The sequence below is a fragment of the Panthera uncia genome, chromosome F1, assembly GCF_023721935.1.
Source record: "Panthera uncia isolate 11264 chromosome F1, Puncia_PCG_1.0, whole genome shotgun sequence".
Lineage (NCBI taxonomy): Eukaryota > Metazoa > Chordata > Mammalia > Carnivora > Felidae > Panthera > Panthera uncia.
In genome coordinates, this window is record NC_064813.1 from 5202158 (window position 1) to 5223572 (window position 21415).

The following is a 21415-nucleotide window of genomic DNA, read 5'->3' on the forward strand; positions in this document are numbered from 1 at the left end:
GTCGTGTTCCTGATCTCAGGGGGAAAGCTCTCAGTTTTTCCCCATTGAGAATGATATTAGCTGTGGGCTTTTCATAAATGGCTTTTATGATGTTTAAGTATGTTTTTTGTATCCCGACTTTCTCGAGGGTTTTTATTAAGAAAGGATGCTGAATTTTGTCAAATGCTTTTTCTGCATCGATTGACAGGATCATATGGTTCTTATTTTTTCTTTTATTAATGTGATGTATCACATTGATTGATTTGTAAATGTTGAGTCAGCCCTGCATCCCAGGAATGAGTCCCACTTGATCATGGTGAATAATTCTTTTTATATGCTGTTGAATTCGATTTGCTAGTATCTTATTGAGAATTTTTGCATCCATATTCATCAGGGATATTGGCCTGTAGTTCTCTTTTCTTGCTAGGTCTCTGTCTGGTTTAGGAATCAAAGTAATGCTGGCTTCATAGAATGAGTCTGGAAGTTTTCCTTCCTTTTCTATTTTTTGGAACAGCTTGAGAAGGATAGGTATTATCTCTGCTTTAAATGTCTGGTAGAATTCCCCTGGGAAGCCATCTGGTCCTGGACTCTTACTTGTTGGGAGATTTTTGATAACTGATTCAATTTCTTCACTGGTTATTCAAGCTTTCTATTTCTTCCTGTTTGAGTTTTGGAAGTGTGTGGGTGTTTAGGAATTTGTCCATTTCTTTCAGGTTGTCCAGTTTTTGGGCATATAATTTTTCATAGTATTCCCTGATAATTGCTTGTATTTTGAGGGATTGGTTGTAATAATTCCATTTTCATTCCTGATTTTATCTATTTGGGTCATCTCCCTTTTCTTTTTGAGAAGCCTGGCTAGAGGTTTGTCAATTTTGTTTATTTTTTCAAAAAACCAACTCTTGGTTTCATTGATCTGTTCTACAGTTTTTTTTAGATTCTATATTGTTTATTTCTGCTCTGATTTTTATTATTTCTCTTCTTCTGCTGGGTTTGGGGTATCTTTGCTGTTCTGCTTCTATTTCCTTTAGGTGTGCTGTTATATTTTGTATTTGGGATTTTTCTTGTTTCTTGAGATAGGCCTGGATTGCAAGGTATTTTCCTCTCAGGACTGTCTTCGCTGCATCCCAAAGCTTTTGGATTGTTGTCTTTTCATTTTCATTTGTTTCCATATATTTTCAAATTTCTTCTCTAATTGCCTGGTTGACACATTCATGCTTTAGTAGGGTGTTCTCTAACCTCCATGCTTTTGGAGGTTTTCCAGACTTTTTCCTGTGGTTGATTTCAAGCTTCATAGCATTGTGGTCTGAAATATGCATGGTATGATTTCAATTCTTGTATACTTATGAAGGGCTGTTTTGTGATCCAGTATGTGATCTATCTTGGAGAATGTTCCATGTGCACTCGAGAAGAAAGTATATTCTGTTGCTTTGGGATGCAGAGTTCTAAATATACCTGTCAAGTCCATCTGATCCAATGTATCATTCAGGGCCCTTGTTTCTTTATTGATCCTATGTCTAGATGATCTATCCATTGTTGTAAGTGGAGTATTAAAGTCCCCTGCAATTACCACATTCTTATCAATAAGGTTGCTTATGTTTGTGATTAATTGTTTTATATATTTGGGGGCTCCCATATTCGGTGCATAGACATTTATAATTGTTAGCTCTTTCTGATGGATAGGCCTTGCAATTATCATATAATTCCCTTCTTCATCTCTTGTTATAGCCTTTAATTTAAAGTCTAGTTTGTCTGATCTAAGTCTGGCTACTCCAGCTTTCTTTTGAGTTCCAGTAGCATGATAGATAGTTCTCCATCCCCTCACTTTCAATCTGAAGGTGTCCTCAGGTCTAAAATGAGTCTCTTGTAGACAGCAAATAGATGGGTCTTGTTTTTTTTATCCATTCTGATACCCTGCGTCTTTTGGTTGGAGCATTTAGTCCATTTACATTCAGTGTTATTATAGAAAGATATGGGTTTAGAGTCATTGTGATGTCTGTAGGTTTCATGCTTGTAGTGATGTCTCTGGTACTTTGTCGTCCTTGCAACATTTCACTCACAGAATCCCCCTTAGGATCTCTTGTAGGGCTGGTTTAGTGGTGATGAATTCCTTCAGTTTTTGTTTGTTTGGGAAGACCTTTATCTGTCCTTCTATTCTGAATGACAGACTTGCTGGATAAAGGATTCTCAGCTGTATATTTTTTTCTGTTCATCACATTGAAGATTTCCTGCCATTCCTTTCTGGCCTGCCACGTATCAGTAGATAGGTCTGTCACTAGTCTTATCAGTCTCCCTTTATATGTTAGAGCATGTTTATCCCTAGCTGCCTTCAGAATTTTCTCTTTATCCTTGTATTTTGCCAGTTTCACTATGATATGTTGTGCAGATTGATTCAAGTTACATCTGAAGGGAGTTCTCTGTGCCTCTTGGATTTCAATGCCTTTTTCCTTCCCCAGATCAGGGAAGTTCTCAGCTATGATTTGTTCAAGTACACCTTCAGCCCCTTTCTCTCTCTCTTCCTCTTCTGGAATTCCTATTATATGGATATTGTTCTGTTTGATTGTAGCACTTAGTTCTCTAATTCTCCCCTCATACTCCTGGATTTTTGTCTCTCTTTTTCTCAGCTTCCTGTTTTTCCATAATTTTATCTTCTAATTCACCTATTCTGTCCTCTGCCTCTTCAATCCGAGCTGCGGTCGCCTCCATTTTATTTTGCACCTCATTTATAGCATTTTTTAGCTCCTCATGACTATTTCTTAGTCTCTTGATCTCAGTAGCAATAGATTCTCTGCTGTCATCTCTACTTTTTTCAAGCCCAGCAATTAATTTTTCAACTCTTATTGTAAATTCTTGTTCCGTTATATTGCTTAAATTGTTTTTGATCAATTCGTTAGCTGTCGCTACTTCCTGGAGTTTCTCTTGAGGAGAATTCTTCCATTTTGTCATTTTGGGTAGTCCCTGGGGTGGCGCCCAACTGCAGGGCACTTCCGCTGTGCTGTCTGGAGTAACTTGTGTTGGTGGGTGGGGCCGCAGTCAGACCCAACATCTGTACCCAGCCCACTGCTGGGGCTACAGTCAGGCTGGTGTGTACCTTATCTTCCCGCCTCCCAGGGGCAGGACTCACTGTGGAGTGGTGTGGCCCCTGTCTGGGCTACTTGCACACTGCCAGGCCTGTGGTGCTGCTTCTATGGGATACGGCGTATTAGCCGAGGTGGATCCGCAACATGCACAGGGGCGGGAGGGGCAGGCTCAGCTCACTTTGCCTTTGGTGGTCCCCTGCGGGAGGGTCCCTGAAGCACCAGGAGGGAGGCAGACCCGTCGGACGGGTGGATCCACAGAAGCACTGTCGTTGGGTGTTTTTGCGGTGCAAGCAGTTCGGGAACTGGTTCCCTTTGGGATTTCGGCTGGGGGATGGGAGAGGGAGATGGTGCTGGCCAGTGCCTTTGTTCCCCGCCGAGCTGAGCTCTGCCTTCCAGGGCTCAACACCTCTCCCTCCTGGTGTCCTCTCACCCTCCTGCTCTCTGAGCAGAGCTGTTGACTTTTAACATTTCAGATGTTAAGTCCCACTGGCTGTCAGAACCCATGCAGTCTGGCCCCTCCGCTTTTGCCAGCCAGTCTCAGTGGCTCTGCCTTGCCAGGCGGGCTGCCCCTCTACCGCCCCGGTTTCCTCCCGCCAGTCCGTGCAGCACGCACCGCCTCTCCTCCCTTCCTACCCTCTTCCATGGGCCTCTTGTCTACACTTGGCTCCGGAGACTCCGTTCTGCTAGTCTTCTGGCCGTTTTCTGGGTGATTTAGGCAGGTGTGGGTGGAATCTAAGTGATCAGCAGGATGAGGTGAGCCCAGCGTCCTCCTACGCTGCCATCTTCCAAATCTATCTACTAAGTTTTTCATTTATTATTTATTTTTGAGAAAAAGAGACAGAGTGCAAGCAGGGAAGAGGCAGAGAGAGAAGGAGAATCTCAAGCAGGCTCCACGCTGCCAGCACAGAGCCCAATGTGGGGCTTGATCTCATGAAGCTATGAGATCATAACCTGAGCTGAAATTAAGAGTTGGACGTTTAACCGACTGAGCCACCCAGGCGCCCCTGGAGCGTTTGAATGTAAATGTAATTATAACAAGGGGACTGGCATTGGTCAAGGCAGGCTCAGCTGTGCTGCAATAAACCCCAACCCTCAGGGCCTTTACGCATTCAAGTTCAATTCCTGCTCACACACAGTCCGGTGCAGATGCCCCTGGTGAGAGGGTTCCTATGGATGACTCTTCTCAAGCAGTGGAGTGGCTTTTCTGTCTAGTGGCTCTTTGAAGGTTCCCTTCACCGGTCCCTTCTTACCCAGCTTGTATCTATTCCGTCTTTAATTGTTGCTGCAATAGACTGACATGTGGAGGAAGGTCGGACGCATGGAGGTTCATGCGACCCCTTCTTTAGCACTTCAGCCTGCATGTGACACATATCGCTTCTGCTCATTCCCCGGAGGTGAGAACCAGTCATGTGGCCCCACCCAGACGCAAACAGGGCTGGGAAACGTCATCCCCATTTAGAAAGCTTCTCCCCAGCAATAGCCCCATGTGATGGCTGGCCACAGTCAGGAGTCAACTGTGACTGCTTTTAGGCCATGAGGAACACTCACCAAGTTCTGAGCAAATGACAGCAACAGCCAGGGATGGGGTATGTGACACCTGGATGACAGGGGCCTTAAACAAATGACACTTGAATTAGGGTGAGGGGATTATTGATCTGGCCATGATACTGTGGATTAGGGAGGGCTTTAGTTCCGCAGCTTATCCTGAAGTACTTTGGGGAGAGAGAAAGAGAACCCTTGGTTTGAGAGAAAAACAGGGAAAATTATATTCTCTGAGGAATGTCTACTGAAGAAGGGTCAAGGGGCATTTAACTCCAGGGTATATTAGAAAGGTTTGAGAAGGTGGAGAGGAATGGGGGCCAGGGAATCTGGACCCAGGTATAAGAAGAATGGAATAGTTTAGGGATGAGACTGTGGGGAGAGGGTAGTTGGGAAGGAATCACATTTTGGGTGCTGGACAAGTGTAGGAGGAACATGGTGGGATGGATTTGTTTGGCCACATAATTGAAAGACAGTTTGTTCTTGCGACATTCTGGAGGGGTAGTAGGCGGAACTCATTGTCTCTTGGCTGCTATCTGGGTGGGTTCTCCTTCTTGGAGAATTAAGGTCTCTGACAGATGAGAAAGTTCCTTTGGAAGGAGTCATCCCTGCCTTTGAGCTTGAGATCTCTGGGGAAAAGCAGGAATCAATGCTGGTGACTTCTGGGGAGGCTCCATTGTGATGGGAGGCCCTAAGGGTAGAAGGCCGCATAGGGGAGTAAAGTGTGGTGGCCAGGAGGGGTAAGGTCTTCCTGCCAAGGCCTGCAAAGTGAGAGGGTTGTCACCAAGGAGGCTGAGTATCTCATCTCATCTCATCTCATCTCATCTCATCTCATCTCATCTCATCTCACCCTGAGAGAGTGGGTGAGGGCTTGAGTGGGTCAGAGGGACAGGAGGAAGAGAGAATCTCAAGCAGGCACCACACCCAGTGTGGAGCCCATGCAGGGCTCGATCCCATGGCCCTGGGATCATGACCTGGAGCTGAAATTATGAGTTGGACGCTCAACCAACTGAGCCACCCAGGCACCCCTAAGTCTGTGACTATGACCAGGGCTTCTTTCCCTGTGAATGAATTTCAGTATTCACAAAATTTAATACACAGGTCGTGTGTGTTTCCTACCCATGTGTTACAGGTTCTATTTCCCTTAGATAATTTATATACAGATTTAAAACAGGACGACAGGTCTACCTGCGCGTTCAGGTCTGTTTCAACTCAAAGACGCCATACCTTCTTCATGGTATTATTAAAGCTGTAGTCGTTCCTGCCGTGTATTTCCCACACAATGAAATTGACTTCCACATCTTCAACATAGCCATTTTCATTGTATCTGCGTGAGACAACAAGCACAACAATAGTAGTTGAGGGTAGAGGACAGGGGTTAAGAGTGGCAGCTTTCTTGTCTGGTGGGTTTCCGTTTCAGTCCTGTGTTTATCCCTGAACAGCCAGCCTTGCAGCCCCGGGGAGGTGACTTATTTTCTGGAAGCCTCGACATCCTCACTTATCTGTAAAATAACAACTGTACCTACTGTACAGGTTTCCTTCACCTCTCAAAATCAGCCTCATAGTGACAAAGCAGAATGATGTCGCCTTTTCAATAGTCAGAGCCCTAAGTGCTCTTCAGTTTGATGTGAACCACATAGTGAGGAGGTGAGGCCCTGCCGTGCTGGCTGGTCACAGGGAAAAAGACTGCAGGGATGAAGGAGGAAGGGCACAGCAAAGGTCCCCTGGTGTCACTGAATCCACATGAATTCTTTGGGTGACTGTTGCATGCCAGCGAATTAAAGCACGGAATCACTAGGAGAGCAGATGTTCTGGATCTTCCGGGAGGACCCGGCTGGAGGACAGGGCTGAGTGTCAGGGGACGGGGAGCAGCAGTGAGACCTCTCATGGGGCCAAGAGCTAGAAGTGGTCACCAGCTCCCAGGAGCCACAGTCATGCATGGCCCATGCCCAGAGACCTCGTGATGACTTCTACCTACAGCAGACCCCAGCAGACAGTTGAGCATGGACAGGTTGCCCACCCCCCAGATGCCAGCACTGGAGACATAAGCCCCATTGAGCTTAGAGTATTCACCCCAAATTCAGTGTGTTTCAAAAGGGATGTTCCTTCAAATTGTTAAGATCATTATTATTGTTTTTTGGGGTTTTTTTTTGGTACCTTATGGAAACAGGGGCTTGAGACCAAAGTTCAGGTTCAGTTACTGGTGAAGTTACTGGTGTGTACCAGACCTTGCTGCCATTTTAAACATGGTCACATCTTCCTTCTCCATCAGTCAGTGACCGTTTTTCTGAATGGGAATGTCCCCCACCCCATCCCCCAGGATGAAAATTTCACTTAGGACTTTGGTTCAGGCGCTTGCTTCTCGGCTCTGACTCTGGGACTCTTGCCCCAGTGTCTGATATTTTCTCTTGCTTCCCCTCTCTGTGTTTATCCGTAAAAGATCAAGGGTCCTTGACAGTGTTTCTCTACCCACTGCCCGCAACTCTGCCTGACTTCACGGGTCGCTCTACCTGGCTCTCCGTATGTCCTACAACCTGACACCGTCCATTCTTAGAAAAACTAGCTGTTGTCCCATTCACAAGCAGGGCAGGGGATTTTTATGTATCAGAAAGTGGTATCTGAGGAAGCTACTTTATTTTCATCTTAATTCATTTTTAGGAACCATGAAGACATGAACTCAGGTGTGATTAGCTAGGGGTTAGAGTAGTGGTGGTCGACTTGTTTCCCAGCACAGGAGGAAGGTCACAGAGAACTCTAAAGTTCCTTCCACAGGAAAATGCACACACGTGTGTGACATATTTAATGTGGTATGCAGTTTTGGAGATTTGGGCCAGGCTTTAGCAAAGCTCTCATTCTAGGAGATTCGGAAGGTGCAGCTTGTTTGCATCTTCTGAAAACCATCACATTCTTGAATTATTAAGGACTAATTGTAAAGCCATACCTTTTATTTGAATTCAGAAAAAAGATTTTCCTTGAACTGGGAGCAGACGTCGTTTGACACTCACAAAACCAATAAGCTATAGCGTCATCTAGTGGCAATAAGGATAAATTACATGACCCCATATTTCCCGGGTTTATAATGCTCCTTGATGATGTTTTATTGATTTCATCGAGCATATGGGACAAAAATACTTCCCCGTGTAAGCATGGCTTATTTTCATTAATGTTCATTAATAAGATATGATACCAATGAAACCTGAGAAATTCGGAAATGTCTTTACTTGGCAACTAACTTCCCTACAACTTGTAACTTCACTGTGACAGTTCCCCTTTTGGAATTCGGAAGGAGAGACCTCTCCGTGGATCCACTGGATGCATATGTTTTCAGTCCTGCACGGCCACTCAGATAGCCCACGGTATCATGTCTTTTATTTTCTGTTTTGTGGTGCTCTAATAGCTGGGTTAATTATCCCAGGAGAATGAATTGGAAGCAGCATGCTCTATCAAGTGAGTCCTGGTGCCCAGGCACGTAAATAAGTAACCCCAAGACAAACGTGCCGCCACGTGGTCCAAAGTAGGGTTTGCTTCTGTCTGCTCTCCGGCCCCGCCTCCTTCACCCCTCGCAGACTCTCATCTGCCCCTTGACCTCACCAGACTTCCAATCCTGACCCCTCTCTGCTTTCCTCCTCCAGGCAGTTTCCTCCCTGCCCAGCATCCTGGATTCATTCACTTGTTCTGGCCCTGCCTCCAACATCTCACCCCAGTATTGGACGTCACACTGTGCCTTCCGCATTCAGGCACATGTCACTCGAGAAATTCAAATATGTGGGATTGAACCCACTTGTGGCGTCAACTCAATTGTGCCTTCGGTGTTGTCTGATCATCTTTCTATGGGTCGCCTTAGCCAGACCGTCTCACATTACCCTCGGTGACCCCTGACATCGTCCTCAAAGCCCCTCCTCAACCCCTCAGGGCGCCCCGTTTACACAGCGTCCTTTCTCTTTCATGGAAGTAAAGTGAGGCTGTCAGACATGACTTCTCTTCACTCCCACACTCCTATTTCCAAACCAGTCACTTTCTACATTTAATTTTACTCCTTCCGGGGCGCCTGGGTGGCTCAGTCGGTTAAGCGCCCGACTTTGGCTCAGGTCATGATCTCACAGTCTGTGAGTTCGAGCCCCACATCAGGCTCTGTGCTGACACCTTGGGGCCTGAAGCCTGCTTCCGATTCTGTGTCTCCTCCTCTCTGGTCCTTCCCCTCTTGCACTCTGTCTCTATCTCTCTCAAAAATAAATAAACATCAAAAATAAAAATAAAAAAAATTTTTTTACTCCTTCCCCCCAAGTCTCAGAGGATGAATTATTCTTCTTTCAACATTGCCACCTGGGCCTTTGATGCTACTTCCCCAGTTTTCTTCATGGACTTGGCTCCTATAGCTTATTTCATTTTAATTAGAAAACATTTCAAACATGCAGAACACAGAGAATAATGTGAAAGTTGTTATATATCATTACCATCCAGGTTTTAAACTTTACTTATACATAAATATATCCATAAATCATATATAGTGTTGCTTTGTGGGTTTGCAAATATGCATACATGAGGTTACACTGCAAGTATATTTTGGCAACTTCCTCCCCCCCCCCCCCCCCCCCGACATTCAATATTAGGTTTTGAGATGAATCCATAGAAGTTTCCAGTCTCTTGATCTCTTTTCCTCATCAGCAGCTCCCTCCCGGCTACTCTTCCTTCCCTACCCAACCCGAGCTTCGTGGCTAACTGTCCTATTCCCTCTTACAACCATCTTAGTCATTCATTTTCACTGCTGAGCAGTATTGCACTGGCTGACCGTACAACGTATACATCCAAATGTTCACTATGTTTTGTTATGTGTATTTTACCACAATTTGAAAAATCTGTACATAAAGACACCATAAGCACACATTTCCACCACGCGTCCTTTGCACTCGGTTTATGGTAAGATACCGCGAGGTAGCAGGAAGAGTAGGAGAATGTGAAGCCAAGTGAAGAAAACGTTTCAATTGGGAGAGAGTGACCAGCTATGCAATTCTTGCCAACGAGGTCAGGTAGGGTGAGTCCTGTGGGCTGAGCACTGGGTGTACCAATATGGAGGCCACCGGTGACACTAGCCAGCAGTGCCAGTGGTGTGGTGCTGGTAGAATCCTCACTGAGAGGGGTTGGGGAAGAGGAGGAGAGTTAGTCACGGTGAGTATGGTAGCTGAAGAGGTAGTGGGGTCAAGGGAGGGTCTTGTTGTGTTTTTGTTTCTGATGACATTAGAACTGCAGGTTTCTTTGATGATACAGTCAAGAGGGAAAAGTCGATGATGCTGGAGAAGGAGGGGGCAGTTTCGGAAGCAGTGTTCTGAATTAGGAAAGCAGGTGGGGATCCAGTTCACAGATGGAGAGAGAGGCCTTACATGTACATATAGTTCACCTATGATGATAGGAAGACAGACAGAGTTCAAGGGGACGGATGTTTGCAGATGAGTAGGTAAGGTGGTAGAAGTTTGTGGAGACCTCTTCTAATTGAGGTCACTGGGACTCATTCGTCTTCCTCATTCTCTCTTTTCTTCTATCAATTATCAATCAATTCCTCTTCTTTGTCCTTGCTGCTATTTTAATCACTTGTTTTTTTCCTCCATGGGACTACCATTGGAAGTACCAACTGGAGTACCAATTTTCCTCCATTGGTACTACCAATATAGTTTACTACCTGGTCTCCCTACTTAGACTTGCTTTCCTGAAGGTCATCTTCTACACTTCTCCCAGAGAGAACTAGTTAAGGCACATATTTGATCATGCCACTCTACCATAGAATGGACAGAAAGTCTTTCACAAGGTAGACTCCACCTAGCTAGTTTCCCGGCCTCTTGGCTTGACACTTACTGCCTCACTTAATACCCCAACAGCATTTTACTGTTGGAACTGTGCATTTTCTTCCTCACCATCATTTTTTCTTGAAAGGCTCCCTGGTGGAGTCCATTATCACCTTCCCCACTTCTCTTTTTCCCTCCCTGCCTTCAGCTAAATATTCATTATCCTTTAAGACTCAGTGACTAGCTCAAATGCAAGTTATTCTAGAAATATTTCCCAAAGCCCATCTCCCTTCCGCAGCTGGGTTGGATTCTTTTCTTTTGAGTTTCCTTTTTATTATTCCATATCAGATCATACGTTTATCTAATTCATCAGGCTCTTGAGCCCTGGGAACAGAAATCCTATCTTATTTATCTTTGAATTCCCATTGCCTACCAGAGTAAAATGTTCAAAGATGTTTAATAATAATGAATTGAAGAGTACACTTCTCTGGGAGAGAACATTAAGATTATGTACCACTGGGGGATTAGGTACTGCATTAAACAAAAAACAAAAAAAAACAAGGAGCCTGGGAAGATGGCATAATAGGAGGACCCTGAACTCATCCCATCCCACATTTTCAACTAGACATCACCCACATCCAAATCAATAAGCCAGAGAGTTATCTGAAGACTGGTAGAACAGACTCCGCTACTAAATATAGAAAACAAGAGAGGTAAGGAACACAAAAGAAATGAGTAATTCTGTAAAAAAAAAAAAGTCAGTCAAGGAACTCACACAAAAAAGGATGTAAAACATAATAACATATACCTAAAATATAGGTACAAGAGGCAAAAAGAGTGGTTTCAAACTTAAATGACCACGAACTTAATATAGACTGCTGCATGCAGATGAGGTTATATACAAACCTGATGGTAACCATATACCAAAAACTGTTAATAAGTATGCAAAGACTAAAGAGAAAGAAATGCAAATATATCACTAAAGAAAATCAACAAAACGTGAGAGAAAGACAAGAAAGGATCAGAGAAAATCTTCAGAAACAGCTAAGTAATAAACCAAGTGATAAAATGGCAGTCAGTTTATACCCATCAATAATTACTTTGAATGGATTAAACACTCTAATCAAAAGACATAGGGTGACAGAAAGGACAAAAAAACAAGACTCATTTTTGGGGCACCTGGGTGGATCAGTCAGTTAAGTGCCTGACTCTTTTGATTTCTGCTCAGGTCATGATCTCACAGTTTGTGAGATCGAGCCCCATGTTGGGCTCTGCATTGACAGCATTAAGCCTGCTTGGGATTCTCTCTCTGCCCCTCCCCTGTTTACGTGCTCGCTCTCTCTCTCTCTCTCAAAATAAATAAACTTAAAAAAACCCACCAAAAACAAAACAAGAGCTATCTATATGTTGCTTACAAGAGACTCATTTTAGACCAAAAGACACCTGCAGATTGAAAGTGAGGGGATGGAGAAACATTTATAATGCAAATGGACATCAAAAGAAAGCTGGACTAGCAATACTTTTATTGGAAAAACTAGACTTTAAACAAAGACTGTAACAAGAGACAAGAAGGATACTATATAATAATAAAGGGGACAATACAAGAAGATACAACAATTGTAAATATTTATGCACCAAACATCAAAGCACCCAAATGGATAAAAAAGTTAATAACAAACATAAAGGAACTAATTGATAATAATACAATAATAGTAGGGGACTTTAACAACCCACTTATGTCCATGGACAGATCATCTATATAGGACATCAACAAGGAAACAATGGCTCTGAATGACACACTGGACCACATGGATTTAACAGATATATTCAGGACCTTCCATCCTAAAACAGCAGAATACACATTCTTTTCAAGTGCACTCAGAACATTCTGCAGAATAGATCACATATTAAGCCATAAAACAAATCTTAACAAATTCAAGAAATTGAAGTCATACATGCATCTTTTCTGACCACAATGCTATGAAACTAGGAGTCAACCACAAGAAAAAATCTGGAAAGAGCACAATATATGGAGGTTAAAGAACATGCTACTAAACAATGAGTGGGTCAACAAAAAATCAAAGAAAAAATAAAAAAGTACATGGAAACATATGACAATGAAAACACAATGGCTGAAAACCTCTGGGATGCAGCAAAAGTGGTCCTAAGAGGGAAGTATATACCAATATAGGCCTACTTCAAGAAGCAAGAAAAATCTCAAATAAACAACCTAACCTTGCACCTAAATAAGCTAGAATAAGACAACAAAACCTTAAACCGGCAGAAGAAAGGAAATAATAAAGGTTAGAGCATAAATAAGTGTTATAGAAACTGAAAAACCAATAGTACAGTTCAATGAAACCAAAAGCTGGTTCTTTGAAAAAATCAATAAAATTGGAAAACCTGTGGCCAGACTTCTCAAAGAGAGAGAGAGAGAGAGAGAGAGAGAGAGAGAAAGCGAGCAGGAAAGGACCCAAATAAATAAAATCATAAACAAGAGAGGAGAAATAACAACCAACACCACAGAAATACAAACAATTATAAGAGAATATTATGAAAAAACCATAACGGCAAAAAATTGGACAACCTAGAAGAAATGAACAAATGCCTGGAAATGTACAAACTACCAAAACTAAAACAGGAGGAAATAGAAAATTTGAGCAGATGAATAATCAGCAAAGAAATTGAGTCAGTAATCAAAATATTCCCCCAAAAACAGAAGTCCAGGACCAGATGGCTACACAGGTGAATTCTACCAAGCATTATTTCTTCATTTAAAAAAAATTTTAGTTAGTTAATATACCGTGCAATATTGGTTTCAGAAGTAGAATTTAGTGATTCTTCACTTACATACAACACCCAGTGCTCATCACAACAAGTGCCCTCCTTAGTACCTATCACCCGTCTAGTCCATCTCCCACCATCCTCCCTCCATCAACCCTGAGTTTGTTCCCTATCATTAAGTCTCTTATGGTTTGTTTCCATTTCTTCTCTCCCCACCTTCCCATATGTTCATTTGTTTTGCTTCTTAAATTCCACGTATGAGTGAAATCATATATTTGTCTTTCTCTGATTGACTTATTTTGCTTAGGATAATACATTCTAGCTCCATCCATGTTGTTGAAAATGGCAAGATTTCATTCTTTTAGATGGCTGAGTAATATTCCATTGTGTGTGTAAAATGGAGTATTATTCAGCCATGAAAAAGAATGAACTCTTGCCATTTGCAATGACATGGATGGAACTAGAGAGTATAATGCTAACTGAAATAAGTCAATCAGAGAAAGACAGATACCATATAATTTCACTGATATGTAGAGTTTAAAAACCAAAACAAATGAGAAAGGGAAAAAAAGAGAGAGAGACAAATCAACAAACAGACTCCTAATTATAGAGTACAATCTGATGGCTACCGGAGGGTATGGGGGTGGAGGGAATGGGTGATATAGGTGATGGGGATTAAGGAGTGCACTTGTCATAATGAGCACAGGGTGATGTGTGGAACTATTGACTTACTATATTGTACACCTGAAACTAATGTAACAATATGTTAACTAACTGGAATTAAAATAAAAACTTAAAAAACAAAGCAAAACAAACAAAGAGAAAAATGAGGCCTCAGTGGTGGAAGGGGTTTCAAGGGTTCTCAGGAAAAGCAGTGGCATCACTAGATGTGTAGAAGAACAAAACTTAAGAAGATAGCAGAACGGCCTGATAGCTCAGAGGACCCAGGACAGAGGGACTGTAGGACAATGATGTAGAGGGTACAGCACAGAATCTTAGAACTGCCATGGGTGAGGAGTGGTGGGCAGTACATGATGGCAGAGGACTTCTGGGTCCCAATAAGGACAGCTCCCATAGCAAAATTAAATCAGAGCACCTGATTCACTATGTCATACCTACCACCTGAGAGATCTCAGAAATTGTCTCTAGCCTGAGAGGTTCCGTAAACTCTAAAGCTGGAAACCTTGACTAAAATTTTGATATTTTACACATAAGAATTTCATTTCCAGTAATTTTTCCTAATGGCATATCTGGACTGGTGTCCAAACATGTATGTAAGTGGGTATTCACCACCATTTTGTTTATAATAGCAAAAAAAAAAAAAAAAAAAAAATTAGGAAATGGGTCATTTAGCTCTTATATTTTTCTATTTTAAGTTTTGCAACAAGCTGTGTAACTGCTATAATCATGGGGTCCCTGGGTGACTCAGTTGGTTAAGAGTCAGACTCTTGATATCAGCTCAGGTCTTGATCTCAGGGTCATGATTTTGAGCTCCATGTTGTGTGTGGAACCTACTTATAATCATCAATCAAGAATAAAATCAAAGATACAAGCAAAGTAATATAAAACTACATGCAAAAGCCTTCCTAATAGCATTTTCTTCTCATTATAAAATATTATTTTTAAGAAGTAAGTTAGAGATAATATTTTTGAAATCTCCCCAATGTACCAGCCCTTATCAGCAATCTAGTTTCTTTCCTTCCAACCTTTCAGTTATTGTTGGCCCATGGACAGAACAGTCATATGTCACCCGGGGAAGGTAATTCCTATCAAACAGGCAGGGGTGCTGGTAAGAGCTTGGGGAGAGATATAGAGAGAATAAAGCAAGGGTGAAGAGATCACCTGCATGCCTGAGAAGAGCCTCAGTTATCTTATCCACTATGTCTCAGCGGTGAAATTACAAGCTCTCTCAACAGGCAAGCACCATGGGTAGTCCAACTTTGTATAACTAGTATTGAAAACCTAGAGTTGCATATATTGGGTGCTCAAAAATATTTATTATTAAGTGCATAATTAATTAGCTTTGTTTTCATACTTTCATTTTGAAACTTTCAAAGTAAGTAAAAATTTTAGTAAGAATATACTTACAATTGAACCAAAGGGTGAAACTTTTCTCGAAAATCAAGTCTCAATGGGCAGCCATATTCTTTCCAATTATATTTTACTCGCTAGAAAAGGAAAAATGATTTAGTATTTTCTATATTTGTCTGATTGATAAAATTATAGTTTTCTTACCAAGTTTTTAGATGGTTTATTCCTCAAATATGACCTGTAAAAAAAGAATCATTTTTCATTACTTATTTTTCTTTCTTCTTTTCAAACTTAAAAATCAAAACCATTACTTTGTTTAGGTAAGGAGGTATTACAAAAGTTACATAAATAAACATAATTACAAAATACTCCCCAAATGTGTGGAGATTAAATAACACACTTCTAAATAACTCATGGGTCAAAGAAGAAATCTTAAGAGAAATTTCAAAACATTTTGAACTAAATGAAAATGAAAACACAACTTATCAAAATTTGTGAGTTGCAGCAAAAGCAGTGCCTAGAGGTAAATTCGTAGCAATGAATGCATATTTTAGGAAAGATTGATGTTAATAGGAATTAATACTACTGGATTCTAAATTATTGGTGTTATATATTTTTTTTTTTTAATTTTTTTTTTCAACGTTTTTTATTTATTTTTGAGACAGAGAGAGACAGAGCATGAACGGGGGAGGGGCAGAGAGAGAGGGAGACACAGAATCGGAAACAGGCTCCAGGCTCCGAGCCATCAGCCCAGAGCCTGACGCGGGGCTCGAACTCACGGACCGTGAGATCGTGACCTGGGTGAAGTCGGACGCTTAACCGACTGCGCCACCCAGGCGCCCCAATTGGTGTTATATTAATATAAGACTCAGTGCTTATGTTAAAACTATTTCTTACTTTTCAATATGGTAAAAGAAATCATGCTGAAGACATTCTTTTTTATTAAATCTACAAAAAATAAAACATAATGAAGTTGTAATATTATCATCCCTTATATACTTAACAGACATTTAATCATTTAACTCAGTGATTCTCATACTTGAGAGTATCACAGAATTGTCACTTACTGAATTAGAATCCTGGGGTTGGTGTGTGGCCCTCGCATTTCTATTTAAAAAAATTAGCTTCATAAATGTTTCTGAGGACATCAGAATTTGAAAGATATTGATTTATATATATTTGATACATGTGAAGAATTCATTGAAAATCTATCAAAATAAGATAAATTTCTTTGGACTATTTTCATATATATATATATATATATATTAAACACACACATATATATATATATATATATTAAACACAGACTCCTAGTTGTTACTGGAGACTCAGTTGTACAGGTAAGGAGCTACTTTAAGGATTCACATAATTTCCAGTTAGGATTTACGCAGACATAAGGCTATCATGGTCTATAAAGTGATAAAATTTTCAGTAAGTTAAATTATTCATTTGACCATTTTTGCTGGCTACTACTTCCAGCAAGGGAGTGACTCAAATCACCACTGTGTTTAGAGAGATATTGGAAGTCTACACCATCTCCCACCCTGAAACTCAAAACAGACCCCATGAGATGCCCTCCATCATGGACATTTCTCCTGTCATGGGCACCTTGAACTCCATAGTTCTCCTTTCATGACTGTGAAAACCTTAGGCCTATCACATCCTGAATTTAAGATCGGAGGGTCATTTTTCGGGTTGCAGTCATTCTTAGTCATTGACTAAGAGGCCTGGAATAAGGTACTGAAATCTATGTTTTTCAAACATGCTTTCCAGATAGGTCTGGTGAACAACCAGCTATCTGACAATCGCCATGCATACCCTCCCAGAACAGACTGATTCAAGCTGCATTTCACTGAAGAAAGAAATCTGCAGGCACAGCTACTGTGTGCAGTAGTCCTGGGAAACAGGACAGCAGTTATTCTCAAATTTTAATGCTCTTGCTAATCTCCCGGAAATTTAGTTAAAATAGAGGTCCTGTCTCAGCAGGAGTGGGAGAAGGTCACAGATTCTGCATTTCTAATAATGCCCCATGATGCCAGTGCTGGTCCACCGACCATTCTCTAAGAAGCAAGGATGTGGACCATCCCAGAAGCAGGATGCTCTATGCTGTATAAATCAGTTAGCCTTCATGTTTCCTGGAACAGGAGTTATGGAAAATGCAAATTCCTTGCTGAATTAAATAAGAATACTTAATCACCAAGCCAGCAACCGATTATCACAATTCCACACTCCAAAGGTTATTGGAATGGCAGGTGAATAGACAATTGTTTGGATGAGTGCAAGTCGTTTCACAAATAGACTTGCATAAGAGCCCCTGGTCCCCCGCTCTCCCCCACTCCTAACCACAGGAGACCTTCTCGTCTCAAGTGCACCTTTATCTCAGCTGAACGTACTGTGCTTGCTGACCTCGAGTCTCGCCCACACAGAAGAGAGCTTTGGCAAGTGGATGACAAAATCCAGCGTGCTTCATCATGAACCACAGTAAGATCAATTAGAGAACGCTGGGGTTCTCTGGAGGAAGCACTGATGGTTCTGTGAGGTTTGCTCTAAAATAATGTCCCATGGGAAATGGTGCAGGAAACTGAGGCTTCTCTGATGTGGATGTAAGCGATTCTCCGACAGAGATGAGATCATGACTGATTTGAGTAGGACAGAAAGTAGACCTCAGTGTTTCTGCCTCTCCCTTCCCTGGGAAGTGAGCCTGAAGAGCTGAGAAGAGGTGACGGTGAAAGCTGGGAACTGGATTATTAAAAGGGAAAGCGGAGAAAAATGCTGGTAATAGGGAAAGAGGTTAATTCTTTTTATCTGTTTGTGCGATTCAGATGTAAGGTTTGACTTGGCAAAAAGTTCACACAAATTTGGTTTGGACAAACTGTCAATTCAAGTTTTGGACACCAATGCCAATTCAACTTTGGATTTCATAAAGAACATGTCAGTCATCAGGCTAATAGCACCACCAGTAATTACCGTGTAGTTCACCATTTGTTTTAAAATGCAAAGAGTAAGACAGGTCAGATGCAAATATACTTGCCCTTTAACAGCAATGTATTTACGAGGATTACAGCCAACAGCTATTTGGAACACCTAAAATGAAACAATCTAAGTGGTGAGATCAGAGGTTGTGGTTGTCGTGAGCTAAAAGCAATTACATTTTCGCTTTGAAATAATAACCTTTTAAATGTACGGTTTATCATACTGTTCTGTGCTGTTTTACTCCTTCTTTCTGACCACTTTTTTTTTCTCTCTCTTTGCTTCCGGTTACCCAGACCATTGCCCAAAGGTTAGTGCTCTGCTTTTTTGACATCAGTGTCTCAACAGATCTGACCCAATCTCGTCTTTTACGAGCACCTCTGCAAACGTGGTCATCAACTCTACTTCCAGCTTGCACCTGGCTCAGCTGGTAGGTTTCTATAATATGTATAGCTATTAATTTGACTTCTTTTTAACCAGGGACCTGGTTCTTCCCTGACCAGGATGCCTATTTCAATTTCAACCTGGCTCCCGGATGCCTTACTCGTTGCTGTCTACCCTGCCACCCCATCCTAGGCTTCCTAGGGGCGATCTAGACACTTGCTTTCTGTCTTAAACATGTCCTGTATGTTGCATATTTCCACAAGGCAAATCTGAAAAAACCTCTAATACTCCTTACCCCACAGTAGGACTTGGGGATCAGAGGATGGGGTTAGAGAATAATGTCCAGATAAGCTTGATGGATTTAAAGAGTTGTGCATGTGAAACCAAGGCCCTTCAGCCTTCATTTGAAAGGCATGCTCTACAGCAGGAGTTCATGGATTTTATTGCCTGAACCACCTGATCTCGGTCACAGGACCTGATTTGTTCCCTCAGCAAATCTACCTACAGTCCTTGCTGTCCTTCATCATCAAAGCTTTGTTTTCCAGTCAAACGTGTTCAGAAGCATGGGCCTGCCCTTTATCTTTACTAACCTATCCATTTGTCACACGTGGTTGACTACCCTGCCACCCCATCCTAGGCTTCCTAGGGGTGAGTCTTTCAGTCAGGACCCACCATCACTCGGTGTCTTAGTCATAGCATCCCTTCTCTTCCGGGGCCCAGTTGACAAAAATCAACAACCATGCTTGGGGTTAAAAATTTGAGTTGACCTGCATGTGGAACGTGAACAGGAACATTGGTACAGAGTATGGGATGCACGAGAAAGGCTGTTTTCTAGGGCACCCATGCACCCACTGCTGTGGGGCTAACAGTGTTCTCAGGACTGGATACCTAATTAGAGGTATTCTGACATGTAACCCAAATGAAAACAATGAGCACACTGGTTTTCTTTATTTAATATTATTTTCCAATTTTAGTATATGTGCTGCCAAAGCAAACACTTCACATTATTCTCTCAGGTGCAGAGACAGGGCCGGACTGCTCTTAACGTAGCTCAGAAGTGGACACAGCACATTCCTTCTAACCGGGCAGAACAACTGAACTGAGACAGGAATTCTGAAGGCCGTCAACACAGAAACGTTGGTAGATAATGCATTACATAGAGTGTAGTCATCTCTCCCTGGGGAAATTGATCCTGGGAGGAATCACTAAAGCTTTCTGGGGAATGGCTCGCTAGGGTGGCTTCTTGCAGCCAATACAAGCTACCTACAGTGGGGCACAGAGGGTGGCTAGATTTGAACTGTCCGTGTCTTGGGGCATGCCGAGGAGGAAAGAGAAGAAACAAACTGGTAATATTAGATGGCTACTCTGCGACAGGCACCGTTCTGGACACTTTACACAAATGGATCACATTTAATACTCTCAACAGAGTGGATAAATACTGTAAGACCAATTTCCCTTTGGCAAACGAGGCGGCGGCAAATCACTGGTTAGTAGCTTGCCCCAGCCGGCAGCTGGCAAGGCTTGGATCTGAACTCAGGTGAGATTAACCTGTTTTTGTAATGCCTGGGCTGGGCAGCACCCAGTGGTTGGGATCCCTGACAAACCTAGTGAGTAGATAGGAAAAAGGGGTAGAGGAAAGCAGGGTGCTTCTGGAAGGCATCTTGTACGGGACAAGCAGCTGGAGGTGGAGAACAGACCTAGGCTGGGGAAGAAAGAGCTGGCTAGGTTGCGGTTTCTTGCTTCCTGCGAAGATGAAGCTGGGAAGGTGGTGGGGTAGGCCGGCCGGGGAGTGGTTGGTGTGCACCTGCAGGAAGTTGCCCGGGGAAGCCGTGTGTCTGTCAGCCGCACTCAAGCTTGGATCACATCTGCCTCTGTTCAGGGCTCCTTCCAAATTCATGCAAGCTCACTCTGCTGGGAACAGGCTCCTTGTGCTGGGGTCCTGATGGATGGGGGCTGTTATTTCATGTACCTTTGAATTCTTCTCGTAGGGATTCCTCACTGTGTTATGCCTGGTATACAGTAGGTACTCAATATATGTTTCTCTTTTTTTTTTTAATTTAATTTTTAAAAAATTTACATCCAAGTTAGTTAGCATATAGTGCAACAATGATTTCAGGAGTAGATTCCTTAGTGCCCCTGACCCATTTAGCCCATCCCCCCTCCCACAACCCCTCCAGCAACCCTCAGTTTGTTCTCCATATTTATAAGTCTCTTCTGTTTTGTCCGCCTCCCTGTTTTTATATTATTTTTGTTTCCCTTCCCTTACGTTCATCTGTTTCGTCTCTTAAAGTCCTCATATGAATGAAGTCATAGGATTTTTGTCTTTCTCTGACTGACTAATTCCACTTAGCATAATACCCTCCAGTTCCAGCCACGTAGTTGCAAATGGCAAGATTTCATTCTTTTTGATTGCCGAGTAATACTCCATTGTATATATATATATATATATATATATATACCACATCTTCTTTATCCATTCATGTATCAATGGACATTTTAGCTCTTTCCATACTTCGGCTATTGTTGATAGTGCTGCTATAAACATGGGGGTGCATGTGTCCCTTTGAAGCAGCACACCTGTATCCCTTGGATAAATGCCTAGTAGTGCAATTACTGGGTCGTAGCGTAGTTCTATTTTTAGTCTTTTGAGGAACCTCCATACTGTTTTCCAGAGTGGCTGCACCAGCTTGCGTTCCCATCAATATATGTTTCTTGATTGTTAATTAGGCTGGGAGGGAATAAAGAGAGGAGGCATCCCTTGGAGTAGAACCGACTCAGAAGAGGTGGGGTGGTGTTGAAGAATTGGTGTTCAGTTTCTTAGTGCTTCCGGTTACCTGAACATGCTGTTGCTATTTCATGGTGCTGTACTTTGGT

General features: G+C 42.3%; 1 protein-coding gene across 4 annotated transcripts in view; it reads right to left on the reverse strand.

Annotated features, from left to right (window-relative positions):
- Positions 1 to 21415, reverse strand: part of CATSPERE (catsper channel auxiliary subunit epsilon) — a 195191-nt gene that overhangs the window by 19223 nt on the left and 154553 nt on the right. For all 4 annotated transcript variants that reach the window (XM_049633805.1, XM_049633802.1, XM_049633804.1 and 1 more), the window contains 5 exons: positions 18219 to 18271; positions 16085 to 16135; positions 15392 to 15425; positions 15245 to 15324; positions 5823 to 5922 (listed from right to left, as the gene is read on the reverse strand). In XM_049633805.1, coding sequence (XP_049489762.1) covers positions 5823 to 5922; positions 15245 to 15324; positions 15392 to 15425; positions 16085 to 16135; positions 18219 to 18271 — 318 coding nt within the window. The remainder of the gene's footprint in view (positions 1 to 5822; positions 5923 to 15244; positions 15325 to 15391; positions 15426 to 16084; positions 16136 to 18218; positions 18272 to 21415) is intronic.